General features: G+C 42.1%; 2 protein-coding genes across 5 annotated transcripts in view; one reads left to right on the top strand and one right to left on the bottom strand.

Moving 5' to 3' along the window:
• The window catches only part of map3k21 (mitogen-activated protein kinase kinase kinase 21), a 36,531-nt gene extending 22,680 nt beyond the window's left edge, over positions 1-13,851 (top strand). Inside the window, exons 5-11 of one of the 4 annotated variants that reach the window (XR_013934482.1) lie at positions 1,318-1,558; positions 3,086-3,208; positions 5,401-5,551; positions 6,367-6,461; positions 8,444-9,286; positions 9,973-12,573; positions 12,768-13,851. Coding sequence is in view for 2 of the 4 variants with exons in the window: in XM_080450332.1 (XP_080306458.1) it covers positions 1,318-1,558; positions 3,086-3,208; positions 5,401-5,551; positions 6,367-6,461; positions 8,444-9,286; positions 9,973-10,370 (1,851 nt within the window). In the remaining 2 variants the exon portion in view is untranslated. Of the gene's footprint in view, positions 1-1,317; positions 1,559-3,085; positions 3,209-5,400; positions 5,552-6,366; positions 6,462-8,443; positions 9,287-9,972 lie in introns of all 4 variants that reach the window. The other 3 variants (XR_013934483.1, XM_080450333.1, XM_080450332.1) reach the window with 3 other exon arrangements.
• Positions 13,852-17,228: 3,377 nt separating this feature from the next.
• Positions 17,229-24,548, bottom strand: il22ra2 (interleukin 22 receptor, alpha 2). Its single transcript, XM_080450342.1, has 6 exons — positions 23,732-24,548; positions 22,389-22,509; positions 21,753-21,937; positions 20,467-20,609; positions 19,537-19,687; positions 17,229-18,380 (listed from the first exon to the last, which is right to left on the bottom strand). The coding sequence occupies exons 1-5, from the start codon at positions 23,793-23,795 to the stop codon at positions 19,538-19,540; spliced, it is 663 nt and encodes a 220-aa protein (XP_080306468.1). The 5' UTR covers positions 23,796-24,548; the 3' UTR covers positions 17,229-18,380; position 19,537.
• Between the last annotated feature and the right edge of the window lie 1,600 nt (positions 24,549-26,148).

Raw genomic sequence — 26,148 nt, 5'->3', positions numbered from 1 at the left:
CGGATGATGGCCGTATCGATTGACAGACGATCGCCGCTTTTGTTCTCGAGGGGCTGGGTTCACACCTTCTTCAAACGGCGCGGTACACCTCAGCAGTAGCCCCGGCCCAAAATTGGGACGTTTACCAGGGTTGATAAACACTGGCATAGAAGATCATCAACATCAACATCACGCTACCCTAGTCCTATCTCTTTGTCAATCCAGGAGTAGTGTTCCATAGAAGAGGAACTCTGAACACTTCAATATGGAGGCCTATGATTCCTGTCTCATACAGTAAAATCCTGAGTGTTCATTTAACTCTAACAGTGTACAAGTGTACAAATGTAACCCAGAGTTATATTTGTACAGGCGGCTGTAGCCCGTAGCTTAGTGGGTTGAGCGGCCATCTGGTATTCAGAAGGTTGCCGGTTTGCCTCACGGCCCCCCGACACTTAACCAACGCTCCTCCCTGAGCAGCCATCAACTGGGTGAATCTGAATTCCCCCCAGCGGGATTAATAAGGTCTACACATTGTACATTGGCCCCAATCAATTTGTGATTAATCTGTATCAGTTACAGTTCAGATTATTCACTCAATCCCAGACTAGTATGCTTCATTTTCCGTTTTCACAACTGTGAACACCTCCCAGATTTCTTGGTACGAAACTGCAGTTAGTTTCACAACCGACATTTGGAGTTGGGTTGGATTTTTACAATACTCGGCTTAATTGTACACCGTACATCTGAATTGACAGGCAGACAATATTAAACGACTCAGATCCAGTGGTGTAAAATAACTAAAAGTACATTTACTCAATTTTGAGGTATTTTTACTTTGCTGAAGTATTTCCAAATTTCAGTACTTTTACTTCTACTCCACTACATCTCAGAGGCAAATATTGTACTTTTACTCCACTACAATTATTTGAAAACTTAGTTGCTAGTTACTTTGCAGATATACATTTTTACGCATTAACCACTTTAGCCCTATTTTATACCTAGGCGATTTGAAAATAGCCAATCTACAAGTTCGGTAGATCTTGTAGATCTTGTAGAAAAGTACAAAAAGTAATTTTTTTGTACTTTTACTTTTGGTACTTTAAGTATATTTTGATGCCAATACTTTTGCACTTTCACTCAAGTAACATTTTGAACACAGGCCTTTTACTTGTAACAGAGTATTTCTACATTGTGGTATTGCTACTTTTACTTAAGTAAAATATCTGAGTACTTCTTCCACCACTGCTCAGATCTTGGCATCGGAACTAAGCACACACAAAAAGAAAAGTCCAAAAAAGGGACATTCCCTGCTAACCTGCATTTTCTCCACTCCCCCAGGAGCTGCTTTCCAGAGAGGAGGAGCTGACGCGATCGGCGCTGCAGCAGAAGTCCCAGGAGGAGCTGCTGAAGCGCCGGGAGCAGCAGCTGGCCGAGCGGGAGATCAACGTGCTGGAGAGGGAGCTCAACATCCTCATCCTCCAGCTCAACAAGGACAAACCCAACGTCAAGAAGAGGAAGGGCAAATTCAAACGCTCCCGCCTCAAGCTCAAGGACGGCAACCGCATCAGCCTGCCCTCCGGTTAGTCAGTCTGCTGCGTGTGGGAGTCCCTCCAAAAATGTGGTCATTTTGCAGTGGGTTTAAGTATCTAAGTACATTTACTCAAGTACTGTACTTAAGTACACTTTCGAGGATTTTTTTTTACTTTACTGGAGTATTTCCAATTCCCAATACTTTTACTTCTACTCCATTACATCTCAGAGGCAAATATTGTACTTTTACTCCACTGCAATTATTTGAAAACTTTAGTTACTTTGTAGATTTTGAATATTATTAGAAAACGCACCAACCACTTCAGCCCTAAATATATTTCAGCCATTTGAAAATAGCAGATCTACAAGCTCACAATGAGTCGCGACGGGACGCATTGTGAGCTTGTAGATCTGCTATTTTCAAAAAAAAAATTATACATTTTGAACTTGTGAAATGGAACATTTTGCACAATGAGTACTTTTACTTTTTGCGAACGTGGAAGCCTCCGCCCAAGTGGAGCTTACTATGAAACCGTGCTCGGGTTGTGTGTGTGTCTGTCTCTCCGTCTGTCTGTGCACTGCCTGTGTGCAGCCGCACCCCCATGTGACTCACGCTCTCATTGGCTGCTGACAGATCTCAGAGTGGAGCTTACTATGAAACCAACCCGATCGCCCCCCAAACACGGTGAAATAGCACGGATTGACAAACGGCAATTTTGTGCATAGATGACTAGGAACTCCGAAACTCTGTGCATAGGAGAACCATATCCCCCCCCATTAACTTCAATACGAGGCGGAGGCAGTCACGTGACTTTCTCTCTACGCTCTCCCCATCACGGTGAAATAACACAGATTACAAGTCCGTAAATACACAACATAACAATTTTAAAAAGACAAAAAAAAATTAGGGCTGTGTTCGCTTCCCGCGTTTGCGCGTCTTACTTGTGGTAGAATTGGTACTTTAAGTACATTTTGATTCCAATACTTTTGTACTTTTACTTTCTCAAGTACATTTTTAATTCCGGACTTTTACTTGTAACAGAGTATTTCTACATTGCAGTATTGATACTTTTACTTAAGTAAAAAACTTTATCCACCACTGTCATTTTGTTGGCCCCCTTTTTTGAATAAAGGAGCTTTTTAAGGTTCTGCTTAGCACTGGTGACAGATTTAAGATGAATTTATGAAGTGCGTCGGAAGCTACTCTTGCAGGACAAAAATTATGCACGCTGTCGAGCAACCCAAAAGGGTCATGCGATGAAGTATAAATCAGCCATTAACACCTTTTAGGTGCCAGGGAGTAATTGGGTGCCAGGGAGTAATTGTAAGTCACTGGAAGGCTGTACAATACTGGGAGTTGTACAATATTTACATTGTTAGATGTGAGCATACAGAGGATTAGAGTTGGTGGCGAAAGGCATGGCGAGAGAGTATGTTTTGCACCCTGTCCGTCAGTCCGTGTGTGTGTGTCTGTGTGTGTGTCCGTATGGTTGTCCGTGTGTCCATCTGTGAACAGCTAATCTCCCGCACCGTTGGCTTGTTCTAACTGCAATGTACATGTGCTTGTGTATTGTAGACTTCCAACATAAGATCACGGTGCAGGCGTCCCCCTCCATGGACAAGAGGCGGAGCCTTCACACCACTAGCTCCTCCCCTCCCAGTAGCCCAACGCCCATCCCCAGACTACGAGCCATTCAGCGTAAGTCTCCCCTGTCTCACATTCACTTCAGATACCACTCACTCACCTCCTCTTTTTATGCATTCTGGTGACTCTGTACTCGTTGATTGTGTATTCTTTACTTGAACCATACTTTATATGTTAGATGTGTGTGACGTACACCATGTGTGTTTGTGTTAAGGCAACATTTTGCGTTTGTATTCTGTACTCTCGATGAGTTCCACTTAGTGGCGATGGCATGTTCACTGGCAAGTAAAGAGAAAAAGGTTCAATAAAGGTAAATAAAATATGTAGAACTTCATTCATTTCAGTCATTTCTTCATCTTTGTTCAGGGCCAGGGTTCAACTACACGTGTAGTGTTGTAGATTTCGTGGAAGTCAACCGGTTAATGAGTCAGGTTTTCTTCACTTAATGGAAAGTTTTCTTTTTGGGCACTCAAGACTTTATCTGACATCAGTGATATAGAGCTCAAGAGCCAAAAGCTTTGAATGTATATGGAACGAAAGAAGAATTTGGCCCCAAACATGATCCCACATTGTTCTTTTTTATGTAGTCAAATGGTTCCATATAGAATTGACGAAGGTTCAATATGGAACCATTTGGTTGTAAGAAAACATGGGGGTTCTTTATAAAGTATCCAGAATGTACTTTAACCCAGGGTTTCCCAAAGACCCAAAAGATAAATTTGGTGTCTCCCTGGAACAATGTTTTTCCAACCATTTAAGCTTTTTAAATGTATGGATTACATTTGTTTTTCTTCTGAAATGATTTTGAAAATGTTTGTACTTTTTTCTTTTATTTTTTGATCTTTTGAAATATATACAGTAGACTGTATATCTTTTTGTAGGAAACGTAAAAGAAGGGATACGTACTCAACGACCCCTAAAAATGGTTCCGTTACCCACTGTTGGGGAAACACTGCTGTAGCCTGTAAGCTGCAGCATGTACACATGTACACAGTGCACGTACAACATGTATGTTTCCTCTCCTCAGTGACGTCCCACATACAGAGGGACAGTTTGTATGTTTACCAACAGGAAGTGGATCTCACCAGCGAGTTTCCGGCCCACTGTGGGTTCAGAAACAAAGGCAAGCTTCTGGCTACTCGGACGCGAGTGTGGGTGTGGCCATGATGTTTGCCGTGGGCTCTCTGGCTAATGGCATCGCCTGTTGCGTGTGATGGTTGACTAACTCCTTTCCTTTGACAATGAGAAGGATTCCGGGTGCTCATTGCCTAAATCGTTCATGGCATATTGTGTGTGTGTGTGTGTGTGTGTGTGTATTGGGGGGGGGGGGGGGGGGGGTTTGTGTTGATTGGAGAGTTTTTCCTAAAGTGTGGATTCTAACAGCTTTCTTTGTGTGGTGATGGCTACATTTGTTTTCACATGATTTACATTTAGTCTGAAATGATTTGCTGTTCCTAACCACAGTTTGTTTTGAAGCTCCAGGTTTAAGCTGTGGCGCGTTTAACAGGATAATAATGGAGGTTTTGGCTGCAGACCTGGGTCAGAGGGCTGTTTCACATTATTTGAAATACTCATCTGAGAGCTCAGTTATTTTAAAATTGAAAACTCGAGTCCAGTTTGCTAAAACTTTAACAGGAACCCATAAAACGTACATCCAAAAATAATGCTAACTTTGAGCATTCTGGACAAAAAAATACGTCCATCAAGCTTCGTTGACCCTGGTCTGTCATTGATGGAACCTGTCTTCACTAAACTGGCAGTGCTGTCATAACACCCCCAATGTTTTTTAACTACTGGTTGAAAATATGGCTTTGGGAATCGGGATTCCCTGAAATAATGTATATATTTAGTTTTTTAAGTTAAGGCAGTGTATTATACTTTTAAGACCATCTAGCTTAAATGTTCTGAAATTCAATAACCGTCCTCCTGCGCCTCATGTTCAACCAGTGTGCCTTATAGCCTCTCAGCCTTCAGAGGCCATACTGGTGTGGTTGTAATTCCTATTTAGCCACAACATTGGAGCTCTTTGAGCATTTAAAAAAAGTGGTAGTCCTCGCTTTCACCACACACAGCATTTTCAGCATTTAAATACTGTCCACCACTTCCACATCGAGCTCCAAAAGTGGATATTACAGGCGGTGCAATGGCAACTCTATTATTAACTTATCTAAATGAGGTACTGTACCTACCGCAGCCGTTGTCTTTGCGGTAACATTCACTGTGTTGTGGTCTGTCTGTGTTGATAGTCACCCTGGATGAGAGCAACCGTACGTGGGGACGCAGCACCCTCTTCAGGCCAGAAGAGTTTGACGACGTGAAGAAGGGAATCAAGAAGAAAGGGAGGACCTGGGGTCCCAGCTCAGTGCAGAACAAAGACAGGCCCACTACTGCCGAGAGGTAGAGATAGCTCTCTCTCACTCACTCACTCACTCACTCACTCACTCACTCACTCACTCACTCACTCACACACACACACACACAGAGGGCGGAAGGTCAAGATACAGGAGATGGTCAGTACCATACAACATGGCTAAGGTCCATTAATGAATGCTATCACTGGTGACTTTCACTTTTTGGACTTGAGTGCAGCATTTGTGATTGGTCATATATGAATGAATAGCTTACAGCTGTGAATCAGCATATCTGGGATTTTTTTGCAGTGATATATCATAGACAAATAGTATTTCTTTTTTTTCTTTTGTGTAAGTTGTTGCCCATGCTTCCACTCCCCCTGTAACTTGTGGAGTGCCCAATGTTCAATTTTGTGTCCAACTCCAATCCTATTTTATTTTATATACAGTGCTTCCTCTTGGCAACATGTGTAGGCACAACTTCTCCTTCCATTATTATGCAGATGATTCACAATTATATATTCTGGTGAAGGCAAACAACCCTACAAACCTGTCCTGTTTATTTAACAGATGAAAAGAACATGTCGCTCCTATTTTAACTTCCCTACACTACTTGCTTGTCTGTTTAAAAAAATATTTTAAGATTGTACTGATTCATTTAAATCTGGTTTTACAAGACCATAATGTCGAGCAGTTTCCGGCTTCCAGTGTTGCGTTTATTGCCAAAAAAAAAAGGGTAATCATGTAAACACATATTCTTTAGACACACACACACACACACACACACACACACACACAGAGGTCCTTTGATACGTTTCCTTTGGGTAATTTGTGTGCCATCTGTTTGTGTGTCCCTGTCAGAGTGCGGCCTCTGTCTGATGGCAGTAATCCCTGGTCCACCAGCCTGGTCAAATCTCAGAAATCTGTTCCTCTGGCCGCGCTGTTCACTGAACAAGGTGAGTTGGTTAAGGGCCCGTACACACTGCAGGAGATTGGGTCCGAGATTGCTGTCGCCGACATTTGTTGGCGCTCGCCGACAAAACCTCCCGATCTGACGCAGATCGGCCTTTGATCTGCGAGATAATGCTCGCTCTGTGTGAAAGGTTCCGCGAGACGATATGGCCGCGATTATCCGCTCTGCGACGGCTTTCCGACCGTTTTCAGATAACTACCATGTTAGATATTCAGCTCTGTCCCAGACAGGAGATCGGACAGTATCATACATTATGAAAGGGTCTGCGAGGAGATCCACGCTACAGCCAATGAGAGCACATTACAGCCACCGTGGCCAGGGGAGCGTCGCTGGATCTGACCACAACAAACAGTCCCTACCGCTATATTACCGTCCAGTCCTGTATTAAGTTAACATTATAAAACAAAATGAGAGAGTGAGCGAGCCTGGTGGGCTGTTTATTTTAGAGGAATTGTACAGAGAGAGAGAGAGAGAGAGACAGACAGACAGAGAGTGAGAGCAAGAGCGAGCTCTGTGTGTGTGTGTGTGTGTGTGTGTGTGAGTGTGCAGCATGTGCACGCTGTTATGAACAGCGTTGCCAGATGTTGCGAGAGAAATAAGCAACCAGGTCTATGAAAACAAGCCCAAGAAAAGGCCACTTGAGCACTTTAAACCTATTTACAAATACATTGGATATTTGAAAATAGCCGATCTACAAGCTCACAACGCGTCGCAGCTATTTTCAAATAAAAATCTTGAGAAAATTGTGGAATATTTTCCAAATCCACACAAATCTTGTATGGGGGTCAGTGATGGCACAACATATTTACAGAAGGGGGGTCTGCGGACAAATACATATTATGTGTTGTTTAAACCACTGGTTTAAACAACATTAGGAAACAAGGCCAAATAAGCAACTACACAAATAAGCCCAAAAAATGCACCCCGCAACAACCAATATTTACAAGCAACTCTACAGAAAAACAAGCCCAAAGTCGCTTATAATAAGCGGACATGGCAACGCTGTCACTGACGGCTTCTGCGCACTTGACTGCGAGAGAGGGAGAGAGAGAGAGAGAGAGAGAGAAAGAGCGAGAGAGGGGGGAGAGGGAGAGAGGCATATCACGGGATACGTCGATTAAAATGAATTGGAATAAACTCAAATGTATGTATTGGGTCTGACTCTGGAGATAGCATCCTAGTGAACTATCCTACAGTGTGTCAGCCCTTGTCGGGGATCAATCCTGTTGTGAAGACCACAACGATATTATGACAGCCGATTTCAAGAAATAAACTCCTGCAGTGTGTTATGCTTAACGATCAGATAACCCCCCGAGCACTTTAAGGTCCTGCAATGTGTACCTGCCTTAACACAGATCTATTTAGTGTAAGTCTACTTTTTAACCAAACTACTCGCCTCTTCAGACTCCACCTTAGCCCATAGCACTTGCCGTAGCACTTGCCCTAGCCTTGACAACTTTGCAGGCTTATGTAACTTAGATAGCATGTTATGTAGACAGATGCCAGGTCATTTGTAGACCTGGCATCCTATAGTGTGTATAGTTTCAATGTACGGATTATATATATATTTTTTTGTTGTTTTTGTTTTCCTTGCTTACTGTAAATCGTTCTGATTAATAGCGTCTACTAAATTGTAAATTGTAAAGCTTTTTGCTGGTTATTTAATAATAATAATAGCTCAGATTTATGTAGCGCTTTTCTGAGTACCCAAAGTCGCTTTACAAAAAAAAAAAAAAAGATAAATGCTAGAGTTTTTTGACAGTCATTGTTGCTTGAGGTGGGTAATAAGTAAATGTATTGGTAATTATAAAAGATGGTCAAATTAGACCGTAAATGAAATGAAGCACCTTGACCACCTAACAATGGATGTGTGCTGCTTGTCTGGGGAGAAGAAACTACACACACTGATTTGTGTGTAGATTACAACTATCCTACCAATGTGAAAGCTAACTGGTGTGCATCCAGCAGGTGGCGGTAAAGATGAGGCCTTCTCCCTGGACAGCCCGGACAGCCTCGGTTCCAAACCAAAGCAACTCAAGTTCCCCAACCAGGTGTACATAGATCTACCTCTGTGGCGGGACGAGCAGCAGCAGCCTCAGAGCCCCGGCGGCCATGTTGGGCCAGGAGAGGTGGGGGGAGGAAGCAGCACGACGAGTCAGGGCAGCCCCGTCGACACCCTCGAGGACCCCTCCACCACCAACTCCACCTCATCCACCTCCACTACCCCGCAGCACACCCCCACCAACAGCCTGAAGCGCTCGTCGGCCCGGCGACGCACCGACTCGGTGCTCTACGGCTGCGGCACGCTGCTGGCCTCGGTGGCGCTGGGATATGACCTCAGGGAGGCCCTGAAAAGCTCGGCACTCGGCGAGGACAATGAGCCCCAGCGAGAGGAGAAGGAGAAGAAAAAGAAGGAGGGCCTGTTCCAGCGCGCCACGCGCTTCCGCCGGAGCACCTCGCCTCCCAGCGGTCGCTCCCGTAAAGACGAGGTGCCGGTGAGCCACGCCTCCGGTCACCAACCCGTTAATCTCATCTCCATGTCGGCCATCCAGGAGTGCAATTCCACCAAGTGTCTCATACAGTCGGAGGCACAGGGGGTGGAGCATGGCCCCAGGAAGGAGGAGCTGGTGTCCATCAGTCGTCCACACCTGTCCACGCCCAACCCAGTGGCATCCACAAATGGCCAGAACAGTGGGACTGCAGTGAAACAGACGCCTGTACGAACCCAGAGCCAGGCATCGGAACAGAGCAGCCACAGTACTGGATCACGGCTCCGCAGGAAGAAGTCGGCTGCCACCAACAACAACAGTGAGTAACACAGAGGGAGAAGGAAGTGAAAGAGTATTCAAGGATGCGTTACAGGTTTAGGAAATGACACTAACGGTTCCCCAATTGCCCAGGGCCTGTAAAACATATATTCAGGGTGGGCGGCCTTGTGGTCGCCCAAACGGGCAAGTGGGTTTATGCAGGGTTTTGTACTTTTCTTTTTGGAGTGGTTTTACGAACAGGGAAGCAACCTTATTTTGTTTGCTATTCACACCATTAAATATATCTGTCTATAAACACGATTGAACATCCTTGCGATCTGTTCAGAGTGCTCTTTCTCTCTCTATGGGTGTTATTAAATACCTGCTCCGATTTCAGAGCGTTCTGGTTTTGACGTCATATCGCTCTGATATCGGTTAATTTAAGAATAGATACTCAATAATGTTGCATTTTCATCTTCTTAAAAAAATCATTCAATGTGTAAACATGATTATTACCTCTTTTGTTATACGGGTTGAATACTGTCTATAGTACGAAACAAGCTCCTCTATTCAGGCGCTCTGGACAACCCTGCTTTTCACTCGGAGTGGTCAGTGTGCACTACGAATGCTCCCAGATCGCAACTAGAACATGACCTGTACTTCCCTGAAGGGCAAGTGCTTTTGAGACCTTAGTGTCAAACACTGAAATTGTCAAATTCTAAAGGTTCTCATCATCTGTTTTTCCAGCTAACGGTCCCTCCAATCTGGCTCCACCAGCTCCCAATCAGAAGAAGAAGCAGGAGAAGGAGAAAGAGAAGAAGCAGGAGAAGGAGAAAGAGAAGGACAGCTTGTCGGAGAGGCGCTCCGGCGGCGAGGCCTGCTCCAGACCGCGGCCCCTGTCCCTCCGTGCCAAGCCCCACTCCTGGGCCCTGCTTCGAGGACGCAACAAGAGCTACTCCCTGGGCCACTACTCTGGAGAGAAGAGCGCCCAGGGCCTCACCATGTTGCTCTCCTCAGAGGGCTGCTCTCTGCTGGATGTGGACACGGAGGGCCAAAAGCGAGACTGTACTGTGCCGCTCTGCCGCATCCAGAGCTCCCCGACACGAACCTCAGTCTTCGAGCTGGAGAAAGAGTTCCTCTCCTAAAACCCCCATGGAGCACAGGAGGACAATCCAAGCTGCTGCCACCGCCACGGTGGAGCCGACATGGAGTATAATCTAGAGCATTCCACAGTGCACAGATGGAATTGTGCCTTACAACTCCAGAAGGCTGCCTGTTCAGTCGTTAAAGCTCTAGAAATGTAGAGCCCAGTTTGCCTTAGAAAATAAGCGAGGCTCAAGACTTCCAGAGCACAGCCTTCTCGTAACCACAGCTCTAGAACGCATGCCGTTGTTTCGGTTCTAGCGTGGTTACGTATGTCCGAGTTCTACCACACACTGCCTTGCCTCATTCTAGAACACACACACACACACACACCTTGAGCGTTCTAGGACTTGGAAATGTAACATTCCAAAGCTGCTTTGCCGGCTTTTCTATCGAGTTATTCCAGGGTGCTTCCACTGCCACCTTTGTCTCCCACGTCCCTTTTGTTTACTGTATCCATCCCTCCACCCTCACCGTTATTCCCCCATCTGCCCTCTATGTGCAGCTAAACGTTGACCGCTGCTGCAGCTCTTGCAACACAATACCTTCACCTGTTTTTTTTATTTATATATATTTTTATAGGTAATTTAATATGAAGAGACTTGGCCTTTTAGCATCAGGCTGGACAAAAAAGCGTTAACACTACCGACGTTGATTTCTAAGTCGACGCACGTCCGGCGCTTTGATTTAGATCTTGAGTTACAGAATTGTGAACCCTGAAAGATGATGAACAAAAACAGAACAAAAAAAAATCAATATGCTGTGTTTGTAAATATTCCTTTTTATCCATTTTTGATTTGATGCCAGTAATTGTTTTGTATTACATATATCCAGTTTTGCGATTTTGTGTTTTGGTGTCTGCAACGCTGCACTAGCGGTATGCATTCTGGGGACAGGCTGTATGTACTGTACCCCCTCCCCACCCAGGGATGTCCTGAAGATGGCAGAGAAACAGGTAGCTAAAAACAAAACAAAAAAAACACTGGAAGTCCCACAAAGACTGGACTGAAATGAGATTTCGATTACCACTTTTACCGTCTTGAATACGGTCATGTATTGCTAATGTGGCCTTGTTTTTTTTAAAGCAGAATATTTATATAAAAGTGTTTTTGGTAATTTTTTTGCATTTTAGATGACCGCTGTATTTTTACCGCTGGTGGCATAACGATTACCAACATGGAAGGACTGTTCTTCACTCAGCTGCAGTACTACAGGAGCAGCACCCATCTTAAATGCCTATTAATAGAAATATTACTTGACTTGAGTATAAAACTTGAAGATTTGTTTATAGTCGGATATAGCTAAATTGATGACTGCCCTTTAACCACTGCCCTAATTTCCTTTCTTTTTTTCCACAAAATGTTGTTGAAATGTTCACCTATGACATGCCCAAAAAAGGGACGCCAGGGTTAAAAGTGGGTAATATTTCTTCTGTCTCTACATATGAATAGTTTTAAGTCAAAATGTGTTCTCTATACCCACAGGCTGGGGGACCCATTGAATGATTTGAAATCTGGTAACGACTCAAAGTTGATTTTGAATCATGAAGTGAATATCACTGTGGTATCTTAATGATTCGAATGTGGATTATCGGCCTGTATTTTATGGCTATGGAACCAGGTCCTAGACTTTAAAAGAGAGGCCGTAAGAGTAGAGGGATCAATTTCACCACTGAAATATTATACAAATGTTATCACAAAGCAGAAGGGCTCAATAGATGACACTCTTCTGTGAGAATGCTTTTACAACACATCACCCCCCCCCCCCCCTACATTCTAATGTAGTATTTGATTTTGTTCATATTTCCCAGCCCTAGACCAAATGTCGACAAACAGTCCTAATAGACATGATGCTATTTCTAATTAAGTACATTCCGGCCACTAGATATGGGACCAAGGCCAGTACCGTCCGTACAGCTGTAGTATAAGTTTACAGTTACAAACTACAGCTACGGACTGATCCCCAACTCGGTTAAACATGGCCTCTCTTACTCTGTGACCAATTCCAACGACAATCCCTCTTACTCTGGGACCAAAACCACTATGTATCATCAGCTGCTACCATGAAGGGCCATTCACACTGAGCACTATAACTATAACGATAACTATATCGTTCACCATTGTATTTTCTTTATAGTTGGTGTGAACTCTTCCTGCCATTCACTTGACTTAGAACGATTTTTAAAACTATATTTTTATATTTATAGTGCTCAGTGTGAATGGCCCTTAAAGGTCCTTACACACCGGGGCGAATTTTTCATGCGAATAAATACGTTTTTTTAAAAACCATATAAAGTCAATGCAAGCTTCCACATCAGTTTCGCGAAGCGAAAAGCGTCTTTTAATTATTCGGAACGAGTCCGAATTTTGCGTATATTCGCATATTCGCCGGTGTGTAAGGACCTTTAGCCTTTTTTTCCCTTTTTCTTTCCCTCCCCCCTCTTAACTAAGGCTATGTTCACACTGGCAGCCCAAATGCATTATTTTTTTGCCTATCCAGATTAGAATCAGATTGGATTTGCCAGGTCTGAACAGCAGAGAAACCACATGGAAACAGACTTTTGCTGATCAGATTTGAAGCACATTACCAGGTGGTTGGAAATGTGATTCAAATGTGATTTCTAAAGATGTGTCTCAGTCTCGACACTCTTGACACCGAAGGCTGATTTATATTTAGTTGTCACAAATAGCCGATCGACAAGCTCACAACGTGTCACATTGCGTTGTGAGCTTGTCGATCTATTTTCTGCGAAAGCTTTCCCCACAATAACAAAAAACAGAAAAGACTATAGAGCCATGAGGGACTCTGCTCAACCATATGGGTTTTTAAGTGGTTAAGCATTACTATGCTTAACGTCTATACCATGCTGTTACGTCATTACCACAGCAACCATTGCAACCATTAGGTCGATGATACCTGAATACACAAATCCGATCTGATCACTTACAAAATCAGTGTGGAGTGGACACGACAGTCAAGTCTAAAATCAGATTTGAGAAACGAATCAGATTTGTCTGCAGTCTGAACAAAGCCTTAAACTACTGAACATGATGACTACTGAAGCATTCGCCTCGTATAGCCAATGCTGTTAACTTCCTGTGTCGGTCCATCCCTTCCAAGTATCAATATCAGACTTCCTGCTAACTGCATCACTTCCTCTTAAATCACTGAAGACTTCCTGTGAAACACTGCATCGAACAAAGAGAGGAGATAGTTGTCAGATTTTGTTTTGTATAAATCTGTTTTAACGATATTTGTCGTTACAGTATTGATTATGTCACGCCTGATTGATCAAGAAGAGAGCATCTCAACATTTTGAATAAAGTCTGAATCAAGACTACAACTTTTTTTAAGCAGAAATATGTGTTTTAATGTTCAAGGAGCGAATAGTACACGATGCACTCAATGGTTGTCTGTCGCGCTGGGAGCATTGTATTTTGTTTTTGTCTGTCAGCTGCTAATCTCATAAACTACTAGACCGTTCAGCGTCACATTTCTTGTGCATCTCATATTTATTTTCCATGCTGCCAGCAGGCCAAGGAACTCAATTCTGAATAGTTTTCAAATCAGTCAATGATGACAGCTGTTATTGTGAATTAATAAGCTCAGACCTCAAATGCACTGATTGTTAATTATCAGGGGCTTGAGTTTGTGTCTCTCTAGACTCTAGTCTCATTCATGTTTTGAGAACTAACTTCCAATAGAAAAATTCCAATGTTCTTGTAATAAGGAGTAAGGCATATTGTATCTTTTGAAAGCCCAACACATGGAGGATCATGGCCAAAGCCTACAGGAGAGGGTCTTAAATTCAGAGGTGGGACAGTCTCAATGTTCAAGTCCAAGTAGAGTCAAGTCTTTGCTCTTGAGTCCCAGGTCAAGTCCCAGGTCAACACGGGATGAGCTGTAATTGCTTAAACCCCACCCCCTCTGTCTTCATATTGGCTGGGCTTTAAACAGCCATAACTTCAGTTCCCAGCATGCTAAAGACCCCAAACGTGGTCGTCTCGACGTCCCCTTGACATTGATACCATCGTAATGCTAAGAGCTTCCTAGTCGGAGCAAATGCTTAAAAGGTGCGACAGCCGTGCCCCCAACCGAGCGGAGATTTTCCCCAAACGCAAGATCGTCACAGACGAGCTGCAGGCACACTTAAAATGTCAAAGAAATGTTCTTTTAAGGATAAGGATAATTCCTTTTAACAGGTCGTTCATGAAAGTCCTTGCGGTCTTGTTTCCAATGAGAACTTGTGAGCAATTGGGGTTAAGAGTCTTGCTCAGGGACAAATTTCATATCATCGGCACATATGCTGGGATAGCCTGGAATCGAACCTGGGGCAACCAGGGCCAGCTGGTTCCCTAGGCGGGCTCACTAACCACTCAGCTATGGCCGCCCCCTTTTTTCTAGATGTTTTTATTGTTAGTTAGAACATGCCTACCTAAAAATGTTATTTCAAAGGTAATATCTAAATAAACCATAATCCTAATCTAATCTAAATTCTACAAGGTTAAGTATTTGGTGTGCACTTATATCTTTGATGGTTCTGTGGCATGAGAGCTATGTCAGTGGGTTGTAAGTATAATGTTTGGGGTTCAAGGTCACCATTTGGCACATTTCCACGTTAAATTCTACTAGGTTAAGTATTTCATTCTCACTTACATCTTCCATGCCACTGTGGAGCATGCAATAAGGTTAGGGGTTTCTAAAACAAAATAGAGTTCAAAACTCAAATGATTCAACCTCAATAAATAACTACAAAATAAAATCAAACTGGTGTAATTAAAAAAACAATAAAACCTGGTTCCAAATGCCTAAACAACAACAAACTTACACTAATATAAATCAAGTGCCTCAATAAGACAAAAAAAAGAAGTTAATTTTAGGGAAAAAAAAAAAAATTGAGCTTTATATGTACATTTCCCCTGCTTGGGGGCGTGGTCAGGTCCCCCCCTGGAAAAAAATCTCCTGTTATCGGACGGTCTGAGATTGGCAGGTATGGTTTACCTGTAGTCTACAGGTAAACACATGATATGTCACACTAAACAAAAATGGTGCTAAATAGTGCTAAAAGTGGTTATTTGAATCGTGATTATGTTCTACTAGACTCAGGTTCTGGCCACTACGCTACCCTCACACCTACGTGGCACCGCCGATCCAACCAATAATTATGTCTGAGTCTGTGCTCAGGAATGTGTCAAAAACAACCCCCCCCCGCCTGGGAAAAATCTCCTGTTATCGGACGGTCTGAGGTTGGCAGGTATGCTAGAGAGTGAGGTTCCATTAACTACCATAAAGAACATAAAGTAAAGCAGGCTAAAATGATTATGTCAACCATAAAGGGGCAGGGACATTAGCTGTCATTATTATTATTATTTTTATATAAATGCATTTGACTACAAAAGGCAAAAAGTCACGTGACTATCAAGTATTTTGGTCTCATGTAGTTGCCGTGACACCTGCTGGCTGAAAAAAGGCAATGCAGGGCTTTATAAACTGACAACATAATTATTCATAGCATATTTTTATTGTGTATATACATTACGTAGATAAATTACTGACAGCATTCTTTCTATGTTGGTGGGGAAATGTAAGGTTTGTGCGTGATGAATCTAAAACTTGCCTTATATTTATAGGAAGGGGGGAAACAATAATTGACAATTATGAATTATGAATTCCACTTAATAAACTTACAATATCACTGGTGTTCACCGTTCACTTAGGCTACGGGTTGGGAAAAGCCATCTAAAACTTAAAATGCAATCAAAAATCCATAATTCAAGTTGCACAAAGACGTGTCTTTTCAACAGACGTCTCTACCCACTGGGCACACAATACAACAACGCCCAAACGCCCTGCATACGCCGTCCATACGACGTCCGAGTCAGACGTTTGTCGACGTCGTTTCAACATATTTTTTTGCAAAACAGCTGCTGACTAAGGTCTGACTCGGACGTCGTATGGACGGCGTATGCACGGCGTATGAGCGTTGTATTGTGTGTGTCCAGTGGGTAAAGAGATATCTGTTGAAAAGACACGTCTTTTACATCGTCGATATGACGTCGTCGCAAAACGCTGATAGGATGGATTACTGACAATGAATAATGTTATTATTAAATATGGCTCTTTTATTGCTACTTTTAACTTTTTAATGGATCCTATGTAAGTAAAGCCTGATAAAAGTGTCAAACTCCCAAAATCTGGAAATTACATCTACTCTGTTAAAAGTTTTCTGGGGGGGACCCCCAGCGTGGTCAAGAGCCCTGGTCTGAGGTTGGCAGGTATGCTCTGGAGGGGGACTCCTACCAAGCGTGAGTTGGGTTGCTCCATGCTCCTCGCCTTACATAGACCTAAAATAAAGATTCACCAGGACCAAGATTCAAACCCACAGCCTTTGGATTGTGGGTTTTGAAGGTCATATTTAAGGTTGAAGGGTGAGGTGGCAGGTGAAAAGATGAAAATCCACAGTAAACACCTCTCCCACTGACAGAATGACTGAATCTATTAGAAACACCAAATCAAAGATATGATTGTTATTAACTAACTACCCATAAATAACATAATGTAAAGCAGGCTAAAAGAATTATGTCAACAAGGCAGGGATGTTAGCTGGTATCATTATTATTATTATTATTACAAGGAGTGGAGCAGTCCAACTGTCCCATAGCCTGTATGTCCCAGCCGCCCCGCCCCCACCCCGGCCATAGCACAAAACAGCAGATCTTTTTAGAATATTTAGGTTATTGTTTAAAACCATCTGTTGGAACATTTTTAATCTGCACCCACATAACCTCTTTCATTGACGGCAAGTCAAAACAAAAAAAGAAAGGAAGAGGTTTAGAATCATATAATTTAATGTCCCACAGCTCAAGTTCTTTGAAGTGGCTTTTATTCGTTTATTTAGTCTTACAAAACATTGATTCCGTTTTTCTCCATTGAAAAGTTTGGCAAATCACTGCTTCAATTACCGACTAATCAATACAGGTAGAAATATCTAGTAGCAGTGTGGAACAGTTCATCATTTCACATTATTAGTATAGTGTAAGGAGACTCTAAATCATACAAATACCCCAGTCATGACCAATTTGTTTACGGGAATGTAATAGTGACTTTTCATTTATGTAGAAAACACATTTTGTTGGCTACATTCATCTGCATAACAGAGGCAGGCAAATAAAAGTGGCTAATGTGCATAATAATTTAAGAGTCATGAATGTATGTAACGGAGAGTCCATTTAAAACACAGATTAGACCAGTCTGTGCATTAAAAACACAGTTCAGTTCAGTGTGCCGTGGCACAGGCTTAGTAAGCTCAAAGAACAAAGAAAACTAATTGAAAAGTACATTACAGTACAATCAAAACAAAATGTGTTTTAGAGTGAGAATGTGTTTTTCAAAAAGAATGGATGGGGTTTGCAAATGGTGTCAATTAACTAGAAAGTACCTAACTTGTTTAAGGTTTTGCCAAAACAGCGATTACTACAGCAATCGGTTATGGGGTTTAGTGTTTTAGCTTAGCAATTCAGAAAAAAACGTAAGACTGTACTGTTGAATGACTAAATATCCACTTCCACTGCCCAAAAGTACATTAACGGTTTACAATTTTGTACATTTTGTAAAAGTCTGTAGTGGCAGCCATTCCATGGAGCAGCAGCACAACATTCCTCACTGATCGATTATAAACCTGTGAGCCGATAGAAAAGCTATACATGGTGCAAAATATGAAACAGTTGTACAGTAAATCATTCAAGTTTCTGTCAGTATTGCATAAACGGTATTGCTACATGGATCATACAATGTGTTGTTTGTGGTGCTTCGGAGTCCTAAAGTGCATGGTTTGTGTCGGCCGGGATGTCAGCAGTATAACGAGGTAACGATGGATGTTTTCCAAGCGGAGAGGTAAGGAGGATGAGTAGATAAGACAGACGGAGTCCAAAACCAGTCCCTTCCAGTCATTCATAGTATCATGTTGAGATTTCTCTGTTCAGACCCAACCCCCTGGAGCCACGATACATCCTCTACGGGATAAAAGAGGAGCGAAAATAGATATGGAGGACAATGGAGAGAGACAGAAGACAGGGAGAAAGAAGGAGAAGGTTATTACATTGCCCAAAGGCAACAGTATTCCGGAAATGTATTTGTGTATGCACGGTTTCACAAATTTGTCACTAATCAAAAATACATAAATGAATACAGCTAAAAGGTGGTAGTAAGGGGGGGGGGGGTTATACGGTGTAGATGTACTCCTCATGGGTAAAAACTACACTGTTTAGATTATTCCTTCATTCCACCATCTTGCTACATCTCTCTCTCTCTGGTGATTGTTAGGTGACAGCTGATACTTCTCATACTGTAAACCTTTGTTCCGGTTAGGGAGTTTTACCTTCCACCCTCTTAGTGATAATGTCCAAATGGTAACTGCACGCACACGCACACACACACACACACACACACACACACACACACACACACACACAGCATTTCTACTTTTGGCATTTTCTATGTTTTTCCAAATCTCAGGTGTCCCTTCGTCAGATGCTAAAACGCTGTCATGCAAGTTTTACTTCAGGGAGACACCGGAGCCTCATGTGTCTGTATGCATGTGTGCTCTGACATGCACGTATGCATGCATGAGTCTGAGGCAAAGTTATTATAGTTATATTATATTATATAAAATAACTATAATATATAAAATATTATAAAATTAACGAAATATAAAAAAAAAAATAACATTTTTGAATTAAATACAAATGCTGCTTTACAAAAAAAAACAGAAACTGTATTATGTGTTTACAAAACTAACTAAAACAAACTAAACTAACAATCTTTAGCCACTTTTAACTATGAATAATAGGCATACAACTAATAAAAACTGAACTAAAAATGAATTAATATGAAATGAAATGAAAAGCAATAAGTCAAAACAAAATTAAAATAAATAAAAACTAATGACCTTGGTCTGCAGGTATATGAATCTGTCTGCACATGTGTGTGTCAGTCTTTCTATACAGTCATATTCAAAAATAGCAGATATACAAGCTCACAGAGTGCCACGCTATGAGCTTGTAGATCTGCTATTTTTTGAAAAATAGTTAAAATGTAATAGCTAAAATCTAAAATGACACAGATGCGTTTCCGGACTGGATGGGTTAATGTACTGAATGTACTGTATACCTCAGAGTGTAGTGACACATCCCAGAGAGCTGCGAGCGCTGGTCCTGCCCTGAAGAGGGATGAAGATCTGGGCTTGGATGCAGTACTCCGTGTTGGGCTTCAGGTCGTAGAGAGACAGGTGTTTGCGACAACACTCTATCTCATGCACGTCCTGGAAAACACGACAGTGGGGGGAGAAGGAGTGGAGAGGAGGGGGAAATGGTAAGGGAACGAGGGCAGAGAAAAAGTCCGACAGTGGTTCTAAAACGTTTACATATCAAGGACCCCCAAATTAAAATGTATTTGGCCGCAGACTCCCCATCTGAAAATATCTTGTGCCAGGGACCTCCGAACAAGATTTGTGTTCCATCCATCCATTTCAAGATTTCTTTGAAAATAGTAGATCTACAAGCTCACAACACTTCACGATGTGATGTGAGCTTGACTATTTTCAAATAGTAGGTTAAACTAATTTAGCTGAGGACCCCCTGGAACCCCCTCAAGGACTACTTGGGGAACCACTGTTCTAGGGGACACTAACAGGTTGTACCAGGGAAATGCTAAACCAGTTACTGACATTATTCACATGCTTATTATACCGCCTGGGGGGGGTTCCCACCACTTGAGATTGACACGTTTGGCTGCCGTGTAATAACCTAATTATTACAAGTCATACAAAACTCAGTGCATATAATGATTGCTCTACAAATGTGCTTCACGGGGCCCTGCAGTCCTAATTAGCTTTTGTTTTGTTTCAGTTATAATAGCAGTACAAGTGGTGGTATAGTGCTGTATTAGTTCAGCAGTAGTAGATCTTAATTTTATTAGTACTTCTCTATATTGCGACATTTATTCATTCATCTCGCTTATGGATGTTAACTACTGGGAAACCAGTAACAAGATAATGAACCCCTCTGTGTGTGTGTGTGTGTGTGTGTGTGGCATCAGCACCTCGTCTCCAGTGGCGTGTATGACGTAGATCTTATAGCACAGTTTCTTGTGCATCTTGTGAGCGAGAGCGCGGGGGGGCTTCACACGGACCACAATGCCTTGCGCTGTCACATTTAGCCGCAGTGTGGGCGGGCTGATTTTGGCTGTCAAATGTAAACAAATACAAATATATGAACAAATAGAACTTCACAAAACCATTCTGTGTATCCAAAGACCCTCCTTTTTTCTTTTTGAATTTTTCCTTTTCTATTTTTTCACAGGACAAATCCCTCCCCCCTCCTCACATACAGACCCACATACATAAAGGACAACACAGATAAACCATAACAAACAATCAGAAATAAAATAAGAAAAAAGAACAACAAGAACAGACAAATCTACTGTATAGATATTAGCTTCAAGAAATACTAGATCTAAGCTGAGATCACTATAGATACTATTACCAACCTATATCTCTGATACAGGTCGTTTCCATTAAATCCAAATAAGGTTGCCAAATCTTTAAAAAAAAGAAAGTCATACCCATTTCTCAGAAGCCATGTCACTCATTCCAGGGTACCGAGTAAAATCCTCAGTGTTAATTTATCCATTTGTAACTACAAATATAATCAAATGGACCCTCTCTGAGTTAAATGATGACTGAGGATTTTACTATGTAGCCACCATGTGAGGTTATAGAGTTTGAATAACGGAGGGTAGTCACAAAATGCATATTTCAATGAACTATATGTTAAAAGGGGAAGTCAACTGTCAGTGGTGCCCTACGGCTGTCTTTCAGATCCCACTTGCTTACCGTTACAGACATATTGCATATAGATTTCAAAACACAACCCAGTTATTGTTCAGTTTCTAACATGCCATTCTACAGGGTTGCACTGGTAGCTGACCAGATACGGCATCATTTGACCACATAATCAATCGTTTCCGTTTCCTGTCTCTCTGCGCCTGTCCAAGAAAACAATCAAACAATCCAAGAGAACAACAACCGTACATTCTAGTGTCGTCTTGAATATCCCACACTGTCAGTGATGAGTCCCTTCTTCTTCTTCTTTATGTTAACCCATTCAATTCGGTAACGCATTTGTGTCATTTTAAGATTTCAAAAATAGCAGATCTACAAGCTCCTGAGCTTGTAGATCTGCTTATTTATTTTTTATCTTGAAAATGTGTGCAAATCTTTGAATAGTTAGATCCATTTGGGGAAAGTACCAAGTAACATCCTGAGTTACAAATTGGATAAATGAACACTTGAGTGTGCGGTGGAGCAAAGGGAAAAGAAAACTCACTCTCCCAGCGAGGGCTGAACCTGGGGGAGAGCGCCCACGCTGATTGGCTGGCGGGCAACGAGGAGGAAGCATGGACCCTGGCGTAGTACCACTCTCTGGGGTCAGAGGTCACGGCGCTCAGGTCACACTGGGTGGCGTTGATCCCCTGGCAGGCTGCCGCGTCAAGCCACTGTGGCTCACCATAGCTGGAGAGGACAGGAGGGAAAGACTGCATTAAAATATGGTCACCGTCGGGTGGAAAGATATTCCACGTGTTTTGCAAGGCATCAATCCAGATCTAGATATTTAAATTAATCTTCTTCTATTCAGAGTACGAAGTCATTGTTATTTGGGGTCTAAATAAGATTCTTATTCTTTGTCCACATTAACCACAATTTTAAGGTTATGTAACGATTATGGCATCAAATTAAAGTCATTCTGTAGGTTTTGCAGGGCAAAGTAACATGACTACATTTCACTCACTCTCTACTTGTTGATGTTGCGTGTGTGCTTGTTGACTGTATGTATGTGTGTTGCATGTGTACGGGTGACTTTGTGTGTTGCATGCGTACGGGTGACTTTGTGTGTTGCATGCGTACGGGTGACTGCATGTGTACTGGTATGTGTTGCATGTGCATGTGTTTTATCCACACTCACATCTTCCACTGCACATTGTAGCGCAGTGTGGTGGCGTTGGAGGTTGAGTTCCAGTGCAGAACATTCCTGTAGTCCACAGACTCAAACTTCACTTTGCTCGGCGGAGTCAGAAACACTGGAACTGAAGAAATGATAGATTCATATAGACAGGTTTTTCAGCCCTGACCTAGGGCTGTGCCAGCTCTCCTCAGGAGAACTACTAGACCATTTGCAAAAGGTTTGTAATACCTCACTATTCCAAGGTTTAATACAACTAACAAAATAACTCAAACTAAATTAAAACGTGTTGTGAGCTTGTAGATGGTTATTAACGTTTTGAATCTCACCCCTGACAAATACCCCATAATACAATACTAAAACTTTAACTAATAAAAAAACTAAAACTAAGCTTTAAAAAAAAATACACAACAAAACTATCAAACCCACTTCAAAAACAAATTAAACTGAACTTGAAACCAAAAAATAAATAAAAATAAGAACTAATGAAAAATGTCAAACTATAATAACCTTGCATTAAATAATTTAATAAAAAAGATTCACACAGGCTATCCACAAGTTTCCTAGGGCGTTGTGGGCATCACTTCCTGTCGATTTGATCCAATGAAATCCAATGAAATCGACACAGGAAGTGATGCCCACAACGCCCTAGGAAACTTGTGGATAGAGAGACAGACAGGCTACGACAGAGAGAAATCAATCTGCATAACGACAAGTGTGCTAGACAACTGAGTTAGTATGTATTTACAAACGTTTAAGTACTCTGTTCATACAACATGATGGTACTGTATAAAGTAATGCACAAGGAATAGTTATGTGACAGTGCACGTCAAAAACCTAAGTAGACTTGGGGTTGGATGACATTATTAACCACCAAAAAGAAAATAATAATCCTCAAGCAGGATTTATGTTTAATCTTTCATGCATAATGTGATGCAACATTAAAATAACAAGTAACAAGGCGCTTTTATTTTTTGAATAAACGTAGGGTAGCCAATTATTTTTACTACCCCTTTTATCCCAATTTAGTCGTCAATGAACCCTCCCCACACATTTCTCTGTTGCCACTGTTGTTGGACCCTACTGGCTGAGGAGCCCCTACTGGGAGGACATAGCGCCTCCGTCCTACTCTTCCCATTTATCATTCCTCGCTGACAGACACCACCCCCCGCCTATAAGAGTATGTGTGCAGCAACAAATATCGCCCTCCCAACCCGACTTCCCTCCCCCGAACACGGCCAGATGTGTTCGTATAGACGCTCGGCCAAGCCGGATGCACCGCGGTGGATTCGAACCCCAAGACTGCAGTGGTAACAACAACATACATTAAATGCATCAAATGTTACCTTGCGCTGTGAGACAGATAGAGAGCATCTCCAGCAGTACGACCAGAAACAGCAGACCAGGCATGTTGGCGATTTTGTCCGTCTTTGGAGTGCTTCAGACAGTCAGACCCCTGGGCAGTGTACTTCACTGAGTTGAACATACCTTTACCACTCGCTTTTATGTACACCACTGACTTCCTCTTCTCATTTCCATTCGCTAGTGTATGAATCCATGATGCAAGCTGGACATATATGGTAGCTGACTGGAAACAGCAATGATACTTTTGATATTTGATTTTACATAGTCATTGCTGTTGTGTCATTGCATGTCTGTTGTGCATGGTCATAGTCAATATTGAATTACCATACACATGTTTTCTGACCTATCGTTCCACTTAGGAATGTTTTCTGGATACCGAGAAAGTTATTCAAGTGAACGCCTTTGCATAACTTTTTTCCCAATTAGCAAATGGGAGGAATTAATCAAATCATATTTGATTTTGAGTATAAATGAGAAAAGAAATGAGAAATGCACCTGCTATTCCTTGTTTGAATAGAGAATAGTTTCCCAAAAGCCATTGCTTTGTAAAAAGATTGTAATACTCTTTCACAACAATTGTTAGTTAAATATACATTTTCAATGTACTGTGTGCATGTACATGGTGGATTTGACATCACCTTAACATTCTAAGCAGTGGCCTCCACCGGTCATAATACATTATAGTAAACTGCACTCATAACAGACTGGGAACGGCAACAGGTTACTGGCAGTTACATAAGTTATGGGCGGCAAGTTAGTTATTTGTTTGCAATTTGTGTGTGTAGGTGTGTGTGGGTGTGTGTGTATTTGGGGGGGGCTGGCTGGTTCTGATTGAAAGGGGTGTAAAACAAACCCTGACCTTTAGTGTACTTCTTTTCTTTAACTTCCATGTTTCCACCACATCCGTCTGTATGTCAGTGAAGTGAACCATAGTAGCCCAATGCAGTATGGAGAGCAGTGACCAAGTGTGGATTTTTTTCTGCTTCCTGCATTCAGCCTGTAATTGCTCAGACACCGTATCAGTATTCGGACCAATGTCAAAATTCTGCCAGATATGTCACACCAATATTATGCTGCAGTGCAACGGACGGGTATTGATGGAAGAAGTGTTCTAGTCAAAATAGGCCTAAATGTTTCACTGGTATAGGCCTAACTGTGCTCATCTCTTTCTGTGAATAATACAAACACTTTGAAACGGGAGTAATAAACACAAGTAGCCTTCCGAAAGCAGTGTTTGAATGTTTGTTTGATTTTGATTGCAGAGAACAATAAAATATTTACATGGGTTCTACATAAACCCAACCCAAACCAACGTTGTGCTCTTGCAGCCCTCCACCACCCCTTTCCTTATAATTCTTCTGTTTCCCTCTTTCTCTATGTATATCCATACCAAAATATTTAAGGGTGTACGACCTCTCCTGCCAAACCCTCACCTCCCTCATTCTTTTCAATAAACAACATAAAGTTTTCTGCCTAGTAAAGTTTATTACTTTGTACTAAAGTACAAGTAATAATATTCTAATCTAAAGTACAAAAGGATTTATGATCATTTGATATTGGCTGTTTGTGCAATACATCATGGCTAAGGTCCTGTAAACAAGTACTACCTAAAACTATTCCTGCAGCTATGTTAACATTTTAACTGGACTTATAAGACATGGCTCTGTAATAGAGAGACATCTAGAAACGGGTCTTGTCTCAGATTCTGTCTATCTGTGACTGTCTGTCTGTCTGTCTGTCTGTCTGTCTGTCGGATTGTTCGGGCCTAGTCACGCAAACCACTGGACCTATCAGCACCAAATGTATTGTGCACACTGCCAATTTTCTCACATATTGTGTCTATATTTTTACAGCAAGCAAGCTATTTGACTTGGAATGATGCAAGTCGTTCCATTTATACTAGTATGCGGCACAAATGTGATGCAAAGCTCTGTCAATCAGTTAAGTCGACATTCAGGGACTTATACTGGCTTAGCGGCACAAACGCGATGCAACGCTCGGCAAATCCGTGAAGCCGACGGTTAAGGTTGGCAAATCAGGGAAGCCAATGCATACAATCTCCTGAACACACTTCAGACCTTTGGCCTCTCTCTCGGATCCGCTGGCCGACACATACAGATATTATTCATGATTTTTCGGTTCATGCCATTCGGCTCTGCACACCTCTGGGTTATATGAGACACACACACTCCAAGTTTGAGACCAAATGGTCGGATGCTGTCAGGGACAAATCTTGTGTGACACATGGACACACACAGAGATTCCATAAATTATAGTATAGATAATGGAAGTGAATGGCGGCTGGATCGGTCTGAAAGCTTGTCCAAATATGGCATCAGACTGGTCAAATGAGTCAGAGAGCCACGCGTTATCAGACCGTGTCTCGTTCTTTTTGTTT

Source organism: Gymnoscopelus braueri (genome assembly GCF_963280865.1).
Source record: "Gymnoscopelus braueri genome assembly, chromosome: 14".
In the NCBI taxonomy this organism is placed as follows: Eukaryota; Metazoa; Chordata; class Actinopteri; order Myctophiformes; family Myctophidae; genus Gymnoscopelus; species Gymnoscopelus braueri.
This window is presented reverse-complemented; position numbering and strand designations above follow the sequence as displayed.

Excerpts from the sequence above, each read along its gene's own strand:
- il22ra2 (XM_080450342.1), bottom strand. The coding sequence starts at position 23,795 with ATGCCTGGTCTGCTGTTTCTGGTCGTACTGCTGGAGATGCTCTCTATC. Across the intron at positions 22,510-23,731 it reads TATCTGTCTCACAGCGCAAG|TTCCAGTGTTTCTGACTCCG; the intron begins GTAACATTTGAT and ends TCATTTCTTCAG. Across the intron at positions 20,610-21,752 it reads GTTCAGCCCTCGCTGGGAGA|CCAAAATCAGCCCGCCCACA; the intron begins GTGAGTTTTCTT and ends TACATTTGACAG.